This window comes from Anopheles coluzzii, chromosome 3 (genome assembly GCF_943734685.1).
Source record: "Anopheles coluzzii chromosome 3, AcolN3, whole genome shotgun sequence".
Classification (NCBI taxonomy): Eukaryota; Metazoa; Arthropoda; class Insecta; order Diptera; family Culicidae; genus Anopheles; species Anopheles coluzzii.
In genome coordinates this window covers 20,031,095-20,045,000 of record NC_064671.1, presented here as the reverse complement: position 1 = coordinate 20,045,000, position 13,906 = coordinate 20,031,095, and the positions used below count along the sequence as shown (strand labels likewise).

The 13,906-nt window shown below is 44.9% G+C and overlaps 2 protein-coding genes and 1 long non-coding RNA gene across 3 annotated transcripts in view; 2 read left to right on the top strand and 1 right to left on the bottom strand.

Annotated features, from left to right (window-relative positions):
* Positions 1-1,549, top strand: part of LOC120957784 (uncharacterized) — a 2,367-nt gene extending 818 nt beyond the window's left edge. The window contains exons 1-3 of the long non-coding RNA XR_005751987.2: positions 1-14; positions 805-1,078; positions 1,173-1,549. The exon at positions 1-14 is cut by the window's left edge and continues 818 nt beyond it. This is a non-coding gene — a long non-coding RNA (uncharacterized LOC120957784). The remainder of the gene's footprint in view (positions 15-804; positions 1,079-1,172) is intronic.
* Positions 1,550-5,221: 3,672 nt separating this feature from the next.
* LOC120954582 (odorant receptor Or1-like) lies at positions 5,222-7,117 on the bottom strand. The gene is made up of 6 exons (XM_049610782.1): positions 7,086-7,117; positions 6,777-7,008; positions 6,552-6,703; positions 6,163-6,465; positions 5,642-5,846; positions 5,222-5,275 (listed from the first exon to the last, which is right to left on the bottom strand). Exons 1-6 carry the CDS (start codon positions 7,115-7,117, stop codon positions 5,222-5,224), a joined length of 978 nt encoding a protein of 325 aa, XP_049466739.1.
* Positions 7,118-10,498: 3,381 nt separating this feature from the next.
* On the top strand, positions 10,499-12,669 carry LOC120957590 (colicin-E6-like). Its single transcript, XM_040379872.2, has 2 exons — positions 10,499-10,631; positions 11,234-12,669. Exons 1-2 carry the CDS (start codon positions 10,608-10,610, stop codon positions 12,470-12,472), a joined length of 1,263 nt encoding a protein of 420 aa, XP_040235806.2. The 5' UTR covers positions 10,499-10,607; the 3' UTR covers positions 12,473-12,669.
* The last annotated feature ends 1,237 nt before the right edge of the window (positions 12,670-13,906 follow it).

Sequence of the window (13,906 nt, the reverse complement as noted above, 5' to 3'; positions counted from 1 at the left end):
TCGGAACAGCTAAGGTATTAATTTCAACACTGCGTTATTTATTGAAAGTGCATTGGATCGATAGAAATAATTCCGGGACAAGTTTCAGGACCAGAACAGATTATATTAGGCATGGAAGCACCGTGATTCACCGTGATAAATTCAGTATGACTACGGAAACAGGTCTAGGATGGGAATAGGTTTTGAATCTGTTTTGAGACCTCGGGGTCGAAAGTGAATACCGTGATGATTATTGAGAAAATTTGACAAACATCTGTAATCGACTCCGAAAGTGCAACACCGAACGCAATACCGCCGGAACCGCCCATAGCCGTTCAGTGTCGGAGTCGTCTAGGAATCGGAATCGGTCTAGTTGTCAGCTTTAGGGGTTGGTATCGGAATCGATAGCAGTTGTCCGAAATCGGCCGAACTCAGTTGGAATGTTAAACGAAAAAAACCTGCTCCACCGTGTTTTTGACTTCGTCTACGTTATTGGTTATCATACAAAAAACATTATTTTTGATTATTATTGATACATCAAATCTATACATTCTATGGGAATTAATTCAAGGCTAAGAGAATAAATTCTTTCTGATGTCCTTAAAATCAAGCAGTTCTTATTCTGAGCAAATAATCTTTGCCACAGACTATGCTTATCTCACTGTAACTCCCATTTACAGGGTAGTTTGTTGTATCTCAATAGCAGTTACTTCCACATGGGGCACAATCCCACCTAATTCCTACGGAAACGGAAACGGAGGCTACGGAGACACTGCCACACAAATGCTACCTCTGTCGTACAAATATGTTTTTTCATCCAAAAAGGTAAACTTTTCGGGCCGCAAAACAGCGTCAAACCCCAAACTGTCTGCCGGAGAAGTACAGTGAAGAAGTGAGGAATGCGAAAACGATGGAGTACAACAGAGAAAGAAGGAACGCAATGCGTTACAACACTGCGAATGCTACGACACGGCGGTTCCACGGCGAAAATGCACGGCGAGATACTTCAACAAATCAAAACATGTCATCGGAATCTTCATTCCAACCACGATCGGCTAGAAGACGTCGTCGGTTCCGTCGTCGAAGAAACTGTAATAACGTAAGTGGACATTTTAGGAAATTTATAAAAGGGGTATACACTGTGAAATAGTTAAAGTAATTTATTCTTTATGCTTTCTCTCCTTTCTCATTAGGCAAATCGAGCAGCGTTTCCGGACACCAGCAGCTCACCTATTATGGAAGCTGTTGCATCGCTTATAAACGGAACGCAGAACGAGGACATACAGATGTGTATGTCCTTGGCAACTCTTTTTCGCCGACTACCATCCGATCGCAAGATTGCAGTGTACGCATCCGTGCAAACATACATCATCCGTCAACTTCTTGGTGCAGAACACGATCAAGTTGTCAGTGATCCATGCATCGTAGATGTATCTACCCGAACGGAAGATTTCAATAGTGCAACAGTTAAAAGACCGCCTATGGAACAATAATATTTGATAGAACTCTTCTTGTAACAATAAAGTAATTTGAAACAAATTTAATTTGTTAGCCTCAAAATTTGATACTTGATTGCCTTATCATTGGGCCTTTGATACTTGAGAAAAATCCTTACTAAAAAGCCGATTGGTTTTTAAAAGATTAAAGCAATAGAAATAAATCAATGGAATGTAGCTATCATTCTGAATTTTATAAATTACTGAATTATCATTGGTTTTTTTTATAATCAGTTTATCTTTGAAAAATGATGTAATTTGAAACTATATTAAAAATTATTAAAAATAAAAAATAAATGTCAAAACATAAAAAAATATGTATAAATTAACTGAACTATGTTTTCACAGTCTTCACTTTCAACTATCGGACACTCACTTTTGCATGCATAAGGAGATGAGAAAGAAATAATCGGCCGTACTGGTGAACTCGTTCGTCGAAAAACTTTCGTCGCTCTTGAGTGGACAGGGTTGTACCAGTGGGATGGGCAGTACAAAACCTAGCCGGGTTTCTAATTATTCAGCCGTACCGGCGAACTTGTTCGACGAGAAATACGGACTTCACACGAGGCGTAAACTCAAAAAGTTTACGCTTGATTTGTATGGGAGAGCGTAAACTTCCTGTCAAAAGATTATAGGGTTGTATGGCTGAAATTCAGTTTACGCCAAAGTTTACGCTTCGTGTGACGTCCGTAAAACATTCTGTAAGAAATGTGAAGGTGCTATTAGCAACGATCCAATTCCGTGTTTCGGTCTTTGTGAACACTATTACCACGATAAGTGCATTGGACTTTCAACCCCGCTTCTGCGTGATTTTAAGAAGTCACAAAATTTATTCTGGGCTTGCGCGGATTGTGCTCAGCGTTTGCGGGCCGTTGACACTTTACGCTTCTCGCACGGCCTTTCTCGTGACGCTGCCTACCTGTTGGAATCGTTGCAGTCCGATTTCCGCGATTCCTCACGTTCTGTGCAGGCGGCATCAGCTGGCTTGCGACTTGAACTTTCCTCTTCACTGGATTGTTTTAGAAACGAGATAGCTTTGATGAAACAGGAATCAGCATCGTCAATTCGTTCCGTGAAAGATTTCATCGACTCACTTACTGCTTCTCACTCAATGGAACGCAACTACTCACAGGCTCCACTACTCACAACGCTTGATGAAGTTAAGCATGGCATCAAGGAGCTTGATCTCATGCACCGTGAGCTTCTCACTTCCTTCAACTCACTAATGAACAAGCTCAAGTCTCATCTTGCCACGCATACCACTACATCGAGTGCTCACCATTCTGCGATTCCTGCTACGCACTCAACGACCACGATTCCAGTTGCGGCCTCTAAGCTCACCCATCAAGCTGTTGGTGAGAATTCTTCTAAACGTCGATTGTTGGATCGCTCTCCCGACCCATCGCCTACCAATACCGTTACACGCGCTATGCTTTCATCGGGCACAGGGTTGTCCTGCAATAATATTACGACCGTTCCTGAACGCCCACCCCGTACTTGGGTCTTTATCTCCCGTATTGCTCCTGATACTCCGATTGAAGCGATCCGCGAAATGGCCTGTTCTAACATAGGGACAGACGACATCTTGGTATATAGCCTTGTACGACGCGACCGGGATCTTTCTACGCTCTCCTACGTATCTTTTAAAATTGGTGTACCGGATTCGCACCGGGCTATTGCTTTGGCTGCTTCAACCTGGCCTCGCGGGATCTCTTTTAAGGAGTTCATCGACCTAAATCCCCGCTCCGTCAATGTTTGGCGACCTACTACTGCAGCATCCCTTGCACCTTCTGCGCCTATTAATCGTGAATCGGATCATCCTTCCTCGCCACCTTCTATCAACCACACGACACAACTGCGAAACGCTGATTTCACTATTTCGCCAGATCATGGCCCTATGAGCTTGCCTTATACGCAGTACTTTCAGCAAGCGTAAACCGGCTGATCCGGCTGAAGATTCTCATGAACTACCGACTTTACCCGAATTGATGGAAGCTAACCCTGCATCTAATACACATAATCCGTCCGACTCTCTTTCGCCGTTAATAACTTGCAGCGAGAGCACTCCCGGCGCATCTCGCTCTCTCATCCCTTCGATCGATCAACTAAACATCTACTATCAAAAAGTATGAGGATTGCGCACAAAACTAGACGAGTTACGCCTCTCTGTCTATCTGAGCTTGATATGGATGTGTTTGCATCGTGCGTTAATCACTTCATTCCTACTGGTGTATCTCGTGAAAATGTTTCTCTGCTTGATGGAATGTCGGTAAACGGTTTGCCGCATTTATCTGGCATAAAAAATATACGCGGAAGTCAATTGGACCTTCTATTTGCCAATGCTGCCAATGCTATGCCTTCTTGGAGCGCTGCTCCCCCGTCATAGCTTCACCTGTTCCACTCGTCGCGCTAGACAATCATCATCCTGCTCATGAGACAAGTGTGCTCCTTACGCACTCTCGCCCTGCATCCTCTCAACGAATACCTACGGCTCGTATGTTCAATTTTAGGAAACTGGTCTACCAAAAGCTTCATCGTATTTTAACCGGTACCGATTGGTGCTTTACTGATGATGACATAAATCAAGCTGTAGCAGCGTTTACTAATGTAATCACTTCCGCCTTCCCTTCCTGCTGTCCTCTCCTATCCTGTCTACCGATCCCGTCTTCGCTCCTTTTCCGTACCATAAACTCCTTCCTACTCCTTCGTGAATAATTGTATACTATAGTCAGTAAGTACTATTGCTGTAACCCAACGTGGCCGAGCAATTCATAAAATAAAAATAAATAAATAAATAAATAAATTCGTCGCTCATGAGACAGGGTTGTATCGCTAGGTTGGCCAGTACAAAATCTATACGTTTTTCTAATTTTTTATCTAGAAGGCTATGAGATGAGTGAAAATGAGCGTCGCGGTGAACGTTCCCAGGAACGAACGAGTTCGCCGGCACGGCTGATTGATCAAGAGGGCTATGAAATGAGTGAAAATGAGCGTTGCGGCGAAAGTTTCTGGGAACGAACGAGTTCACCGATACGGTTGAATTTGTTTTGAATAAAACGCAACGGTCTCTCTGCTTTTTCAAGCTTTTGCGTTACTACAAGCGTCTAGATGGTCTAGATGTAACGGTCGTTTGATGTAACTTTCGGTTTAACAATATTATTGTTATGTTTGAACTTTTACTATTTATTTCACAACATACCAAATAAATAATAAAACACAATTAACAAACAATTAACACTTTAAAATCACAAGTGCGGTAGCCGTGCACCAGCCGCACCGAGCACCCCTGTCGAGGGCTCCTGCTCGATCGGCTCGCAAACACACTCTAATCGTGCGCTCGGCACACACTAAGCCTTGCGCTGCTTAGTGTGTGCGACAGTGTGCGTGACACACTGTCGTCCTCCTGGACGTTGACCGGTGGCAGCGCAACTGCCACGGCAAGTCCAGGGGTCGGCACGGCTGCCCACAACAATTATATTTTATTTTACTACCGCGTGTTATGCTCCTCGTGTGGGTCTCGTGAAAGTGCACGAGGATCGGCGCATCCGATCCTTTCTGACCTCGCAACGCACTACTACTGTTCCAATATAACCTATAACTAAAAAGGACTATTACAGGGTTCGCTCGGTGAGTTTGGCTAGGGCTGCTGGATTGCGTTTGGCGCTAGGTGGCGCTAGTCACTACAACTTCAAGTTCAACGCACGTGATCTCGAATCCAGTCATCGCACTTCCGAATAGAAACGAGCTTAATCCGTCATCGATCTCAATACTGCCAAATACGAGTAGGATGTTTTGAGTATCTGTGCAAAAAGAGAATTATTAATAGCGCGTTTCTTCTAATAAGCTTGCCCCTTACCATTACAAATTCTTACCGTTACAAATGTCTCCATGCTCAGTTGGATTGTAAAAACATACTTCGCACTACACTTTATTCCAACAGCAGTGCTGGAATTGGTATAAAAGAGTGTTAATATTTTAAGGTTTTTTAATACTTAAAGTATTCAAAAGCTTACATCTGTTGAAAAGCAATTAGAAGCTTTCTACATTTGATGTTCATATCCGGATAGTTCACAAAAGCGGTCGCTTGGTGTACCTTTTGAGCCTTAAATTGTAGTAAATGCAAATAAAATTTGCTATCTACATTCTATCTTACCCTAAATACTTACCGTACAGTTGATTTCATTGCCAAAGTAACAGTATTGTGCCACTTGTATGACAAGGCACAGCAGGTAAATTACCGCCTGCACCGTATCTGCCATTGTGTTCACGTCCGTGAGCAAACGAAACTCGGTAATGCACAGGATAAGCACGGAACAGTACAGTTGTGCAAGCAGCGGTCCACTGAACAGGTCGAGAACTTCGCGAAGAAATCTGCCGAAGAAATGGGGAGAATGCAACGGACAGTTTGAAGGACGATTTCCGGGCAATTTATCCCTTTCTACTTATCTATCTATCTACCCAGTGACTTCCTGATGAAAGATAATGCATTGCAGTAGTTCGTTGTATACTTCATCTGCATCTGATTTGGTTGGAACGCTCCGAGCATTATCATCGAAGGAAGAGACCGCAATCATACGCCTCTTAGCATCCTTCGGCGGATGTAGATGTTTCCGATGTCCTAGCTAAAAATTAGCATCTATATTAATGTCGAATCAACTTAACCCCTGTACCCTTCCAACCTAGCTACATCACCTTCATAAGCTGTATTTGTAGTCGATGAAGATGCGCATTAGTGAGCGCGAACAGTGCTGCCACGAGCGAGTCCCATGAGATGTTAAACGAAGCGTTAAGAGCAATTGCCACATACTGATGGAAGATCACCATTAAATATACCCAGTACGGTGTGGTATGATCTACGACGGGCCACACCGGCACTATCAAAGTGGTGAGCGACAGCGATATCACTAACCACTCCGTAGCCAGCCCAACGGAGAACATGAAGTACAAGGCCCAGAATATGGTTGACTTCTTGCGCGCACTCACCAGCGGCCTGTCAGTTGGGAACGTGCGAATTGGAGGTCATTGCATTGCATTATAGTAATGAATCACGTTTAAAATAGCAATACAGCTACTTACATGTCTTCCTCAGCATTTCCCGACTGGCGATACCGCTTGCCGTGCAGTCTTCGGATGAGCTGCTGAATTTTGGACACATTTTTGTAGAAAAACTCCATCTTCAGTATCAGTACGAGCTGGGTAAGCAGCACAAACATGCCAGCAAACAGTTCCTGTGCAGTGAAATGACTCATTTTAAATAACTTACATTTTTTTGCAATACAAATTGGGCACACATCTACTCACCTCACGACTAGTGACCGTGAAGTTGTAAGCCAGCTGTGCTGCTGCTGAAAGATATATGAAAAACGTACGAAACAGCACACCCTTTGCACGGTACCACCAGAGCGCATTTGGCGCCAAACTTTGCTCATCCGGCCACGCGTAAAACATTCGAAAAATGAACAAAATCATACGCAACGACGGTAGAAACGCTTCCGGCTTTTCATTCTTCTTGCTTAAGAGCTCAGGGCTCACTCTGCAAATAGTAAAGCAGTTTGGTTTTGTTTGTAAAACTTGATACAAGCACAGAGTTTGTAGTTCACTAGTACTTACCTTGCTTTGCAGCAGCGGAAAAACTTAACCATGGCTTCACACCGCTCAAAAGACGCTTGTGAAATGTCCTCGCGTTATTCTGCATTTGCAAACTGCACTTCAAATCCTTTTGATATGTGTTGATTGGACCAGTTAGGTACGGTTTTTGTTGAATTATTTATCATGCAAGGGTGACACCACACGGCGGCGATATGATTATTGATATGAATATTTTAATGCTGATTCTTTGCCTGATGGTTTTTAGCTGTTGATGAGTACAACCGGGTGCAGAGCATTGGGGGCGAGATATACGATATACCATATAGATTCATTCTGTTTTTATTTATTTATTTATTTTACGTTAATTGTGAAGATATAAATACCTTATCGATTGCAATTTCGACTCGACGAGATCGAGGGCGGTTGAGAATGGTGATAGGTAACGTTGACAAACATCCGGAGTCGACTCCGATCTGACTCCGATAGTTTCGGAACTAACACCGGAAGGTAGGTCCGTCCAGCATTATCCGATTTCGTTCGGAGTCGACCTTCGAAGTGCACGCGCAAAGTAAACAGAACAGAATACATAAACACAACGAAATGAAATACCTGCTCACAGACACATCTCCAGTTGACTCCAACCGACTCCGATCGTCTCTGAACGACTCCGAATTCGAGCGACTCGGGACAACTCCAGTCGACTCTAAACGACTCCGGACGACTCTTGTGTACTAGTGGTGGGAGCTTGGAATTGGAGCTTCCCGATTCCAACTTCGTCTTGAAAATCTATTCCAGAGCCGATTCCGATGGAGGAATCAATTCCGATTGCTGTTTAAGAATCAGAATCGGCTCCGGAATCAGAATCGCCCTAGGAATCGCTATTTGCTCCGGAAATAGAATCAGAGTTGACGTTAGAATTGGAATTGGCTCCGGAAAGAGAATTAGTTCTTGAATTGTAATAAGAAGTTTCAGAAGCGAAATCCGTCCGGGAAACTCCGTAAGAATTGATCGTTTACAAGTAAATTTGAATTCCTTGCGGGTATCAATACGTAGCATCATTGGACCCAAACGGCTATTCTTATGGAGATGCCACAAACCAACACCGATTTCGAACCAGATTCTGATCTCGATGCCGATTCCGGAGTCGACTTCAATTCCGGATCTATTATCCGGAATCGATTCCACAAAACTTCGGAGCTAGCCGGAATCGATTCCGATGAAAACTTCTTTTTTCACATCATTAGTGTTTATTATCCCAGAAAGCTGTAACTCCGTTTCTTGTCGAAATGATGCGCGAGGTTCCTATCATCCCCGTTCCATCACAACTCCCCCATTGCTTCTTTCCATGCAATATTAGAACATTTTAAAAAGTTTCCATTGTAAATAACTGCTGTTACGTTTGTCACACTAAACCAAAGGCGATTGGAGCTTCAAGCTTTCCTTTTCCAGTCAAGAGCTACCACGAGCTACCACGTTCAACCCTAGAATGGAGCCGTCCCCACGTGATTGTGACTATCAGGCTGCGTGATAATGCATTAGGATTACATCTCGAAAGCCTGTATACGCCAGAATATCCGCGTAGGAGACGTTACGCCAAGTAACATAAGCCGGCATCGCGAATAAATGAACTCTTTTTAACAGTCGCTTAAAGTTCATTTTGGTTTAACCGAGTTCATTTGTTGTTCATTCCTGTTAAAATAAACGATCGTCAAAACAGTTAACGACTGCTCGATAACGCATATAGGCAAACACGGGGATAAAATTCGAGCAGTATAATTAAACGACTGTTAATTTGTATCGCATACGCTCTTGACAGTCGTTTGTTTAACGGCGGCATAGGACCAGTCGTTAAAATTAACAAATGAACTCAATGCGTACGCGATGCCAAATTCTAGCAATTTTTAACGACTCTGGTTAATTTTTAACGACTGTTAATTTCAAACCAATTCTTTCGCGATGCCAGCTATAGTCTAGGAAGTGGTCTGAAATTTGAGCTGGAGTTCCTTTATATTCTATTTTATTATTAAATTATTGTTCCATGCAGCCCTATGATATTTGAAATTAAAATTGTTTAATATTGTGCTTTTCCTCAATTAAATAAGAGCATCTTGTGCCCGCCACGATCATACCTCTCCACACGTGTACTCAAGACTGCGAGATAATCATCGATCTTGTGCGATAAAAATCGATCCCGCCCTGCATCTCCGATCGACATGACACGATGCACCAAAACACCATACGCTAGGCCTTTGACTCTGTGGCCAATCAAACGTGTGTTAAACCGTTCACCATACGTATACACTCATTTTCCGGACGACACCATTCCACCCGAGGGTTTTCGCACCGCACCGCCGGTGGGTGATGTATGACAACTTTCATCTAACGATCACCTGTACGCGTGGCAGCCAACTAACACGCGTAATGTAAAATTTGCATTGTACCCCACCGGGAGGAATTAATTTATTTTAGGCCACTTACGATAGGGCTGGGCACACACCAAGGAACTGGATCAACGGCTCACTGTGTGTGTGTGATCACCCAACAAAGCCAACAAGTGTTGATCAGCGATCACCGTTCGTTCGTTGCGATCATGTCACACGCTTATCATTACGCAACGCAATCGCAATGGCTGGCACGAGGATAATGATTGAAATCATAACAAATTAGCGTTCCATAATGTACCGTAATGGTGCATAAGGAGGTTAGTCAGTGCGTAGTTTGAGGGAAAACAAAACTGTCACTTTAAAGTTAAATTCAAACAAAATCCATCAGAGGTAAAGTGTATTTGGCTTCACTTCCTATTCATTGCGGAGATGAGAGAGGGAATGAATTTATGCAACCTGGCGCAGCACTCTGGGCGCATTGACTCATACGGCCCCGGTTGGCCTAGTCTGGATTACATCCACGCCCTGCAGACACACGCACGCACGCACGTTAGAGCCCGCAGGCTGTCTGCCAGGAATCCCCAAGTCCATCAGTCAACTTGATGTTGCTGGCCCATGCAACAACTACTGGCTGCAGCTCTTCAGTAGGTAACTAGTGCGCGTACATGGCCAGACAGACACTAATCGCCCGGCCGAGATCGCATTGGGAGGGGATGGTTGGTTGGAAAGGGACAGTGCGAACGAAAGTGCAAGTGATCAGCAGCGTTAGCCGGCAGTCGTGGAGGAAGCTGTTTGTCTGCCGATCTGCTAGACAGTCCGTCCGCCGTTGCCGCCCTCCGGTTCTCCGGGTGGCGGCTCTTGCATGTACTCCGGGGGGAGGTCGATTAAATCGATGCAATTATATGCAAATCTGTCAAAACGCGTCAAGCCTTCCTTGGTGTCTTGCAAGTCCACGCTGTCCAGGGCGGATGGATGGATGGATGGATTGGTTTGGTGACAGACAGGTTAGTCTGGGCTGGGATCCGCGAAGATCCTGGCGTGGCGTGCGTGTGGAATGTATAAAGCGAGCGTTTCGCCTTCAGTTAACCATCAGTTGGTCCGGAGCCGGTGATAAGAGCGGTTTAGCTTGGTTTTTGTGAGATTGTGCGAACGTGGAGCAATGGTCGAAATGAGCTACCTGAGGGTAAAGTGTTGCAAGTGTCTTACAGAGGGGTTTACACGTGATCTGATACAGTTTGGACATACTTTCTGAGTTCTGAGTGACATTAAGTGAATTGCAGTCTGTTCCTGAGTTACGCGGTAGACGCATTTTGATGGCACATGCGTAAGATCCCTGAAGATATCGATGGAATATCTCGAATACATTGGAATAATAGGAATTTTCGATTGAAATTTCTATTGAATTTTTAGTAATTTTAGGTAATTCAATATTTTTCCAATTCGATTCGTGTAGAAAATTTGAATATTTTGGTCTATTAAGTGATTTCCAAATTTTAGTACAAAATCCAATTTGTTCAGAAAAAATTGGAGCAAATTGTACCAGATTTATGAACAAAGCTGTGTATCGCCTCGAATCCTCTTAAGACGAGAACCGAGTAACTCGAGAGCATACTGTATCCATGCCTTGGTTGTGATTCTTGACCTATCCGTTGCAAGAAGTTCAGAAAGTGTGCTAAAAGTATCAGATCAGCGGAAAACCCCGTGCATCTAAGTGTGCCGTGAAAACCAAGTGTCCAGTACAAGCGTGTGTGTGTGCTTTTTTTTTGTTTTTCTTCGACTTTTTAGATATTTTTGGCAGTGTTCGCCCTCGGCTGCATCGGTACGATCGATGGCGAGCAGACTGGCGGGCTGGGACAGTCGGCAGAAGTGGCCCAGCAACCGGGGCAGCAATCGATCGAACCTAGTGCCGGTGCACCGTCCTCCGAAGTTACCGGCAGCGTGCAGGGCGATGGCAAGCGAACGGCAAAGCGACATCTTTCGTTCGGCTTTGGCCATGGGTACGGTGGAGGCGTTGGATTTTCGGCCGGCGCAGGATACGGATCGGGCGCCAGCTTGGGCTACGGTTCGGGCGCCAGCCTGGGCTACGGTTCGGGCGCCAGCCTGGGCTACGGTTCGGGCGTTGGCGTTGGCTATGGATCGGGCCTCGGGTACGATGGGTACGGCGGTGGATACGGTAGCTACGGGTACGGTGGCGGTTACGGTGGTTCGCTGGCCCGGTTCCGCGGCTTTGGCGGTTACGGTGCATCGTACGGTGCGAGCTACGGCGGTGGATACGGTGGGTATGGCGGTGCGGGAGGCGCCTTCCACGGGTTCCACGCGCACTACGGCAAACCGATCGTGACGGCCACGATCAAGGAGCACATCCCGATCGCCATCCCGAAACCGTACCCGGTGTTTGTGAAGAAAACCGTCCCCGTCCCGATACCGATCCACAAGCCCGTCCCGTACCCGGTGATCGTGAAGAAAACGGTCCCAGTGCCGATCGTCGTGTCGCACCCGGTACCGGTCCCGATCACGAAGCACGTCCCCGTGCCCGTCCCGCAGCCCTACCCGGTGTCCGTGCCGCATCCCGTGCCGGTGAAGGTACCGACGCCCGTCGTCGTGACGAAGCCGGTCGTTGCGTACTCCCCGATCGTTAGTACACCGATCGTGAGCACTCCGATCGTGAGCACGCCAATCGTGAGTGCACCGATCGTCAGCACGCCGATCGTTACGAGCGCCGGTCACATTTCCGTCAGCGATCATGGGCTGCACCAGACGCACCACTCGCACCACAGCCAGTACGGTGCCGGTGCGTACAAGGCGTACTCGGCCGGATCGGCTGGACTGTACGCGGGCAGCACGGGACAACACTACGGCAGTGTGGGTGGCCATTACGGGGGTCATCTGTACGGCAGCCTGGGATCGGCCGCCGCTACACACTACGGTGCGACGGCGGGACACTACGGAGCGGCGCACTATGGAGCCGGCACCGGTCACTACGCGTCCGGGGCGCTGACCAGCGGAGTCCTGTGCGATCACTAAGAGGAAGTTCGCTCAGTAGCATGTAGTTTCCCTCCGTTCTAGTTGTGTAGTCATCTATAAAATGTTCATCGTTCAGGAGCGGCAGCAACTTCGAACACGTTTTGCAACTCACGCACACTCTCGCGCTCGCTCTTTATTGCCATCGGGCAATGTAGATGAAATGTTAAATAAAAATAGATTATTTTGTTACAAGTTTATATTCATCTTCTTTCTTTTCTTAAACATTGAACTTTACATATAGATGGTCATTGGACTGGTCAGCTCTGTTTTAGTAGGATAACTGGTAAGTTCAGCGAATCGTTCGTTAATAAACGCGATAATTTTGGTAGAAAAAACCATCCACATTTGTAAAATAAAAGTTCTGAAGTCTTTCCAATACCTTTCGAATATTCGTTTAGAGTTAGTTTTCTTATGACTACTCTCGAGAACTCAGAAAGAAAATGATTTATTTAAACACTTTGAAACACGCGATAGCTAGGGACTACTGACTGTAAATCTTAATATCTTGTAACAGATTGGGCGTATTATCATGAAATTTTGCAAAAGATCAACAATGTTATAAACTAGTGATGGGAAAAATGAAGTTTTCGTCGGATTCGATTCCGGCTAGCTCCGAAGTTTTCTGGAATCAATTCCGGATAGTAGGTCCGTAATCGGCTCCAAAATTGATACCGGAATCGGCTCCAGAATCGGAATGGGTTTAGGAAATAGTTCCGGATTAGCTCCACAATCGGAATAAGCTCCGGAATTCGCTCTGGAATCATAATCGGCTCCGGAAACGGAACCGGTTCCGGAATCGAAATCGGCTCCCGACTCGGAATTGGCTCCAAAATCACAATCGGCTTCGAAATCGGAGTCTGTTTCGGCATCTCTTGGAGACATTTGGGTCCAATGATACTACGTATTGATACCCGCAAATAATCAACATTTACTTGTAAACGATCCATTATTATGGAGATGGACCGGATTGATTTCGTTTCTGAAACTTCTGATTTGAATTCAAGAACTGGTTCTCATTCCGGAGCTAATTTCAATTCTGGAGGCAGTTCTTATTCTGTTACCGGAACAAATTGCAATTCCCAGGTCGGAACCAATTCTGGAGTCAATTTCGATTCAGGAACCTACTCCGATTCCGAATAGTTTTTGTCATAGAGAGTATCAATTAACATATTGCTTCATTATTTGGGTTCGTATTCAAAATAGTATACTCCAATTCATTCTTATTTTTAATCAACTTCATCGCAAAATTTAGTTTTTCGCTTTATGTGTTTTTCAAAAAGATGTCTACAATATCTACCTGCATTGAAAATAAAGAGCATAATAAGGAAAATAAGGAGAGTATTGTGATATCACGATGTACTTATCGAAATTTTGGATTGAAAAACTTATTTTCTCCTAAACAAATTTAAAACATTTTAAATTCGTAATCCCAGA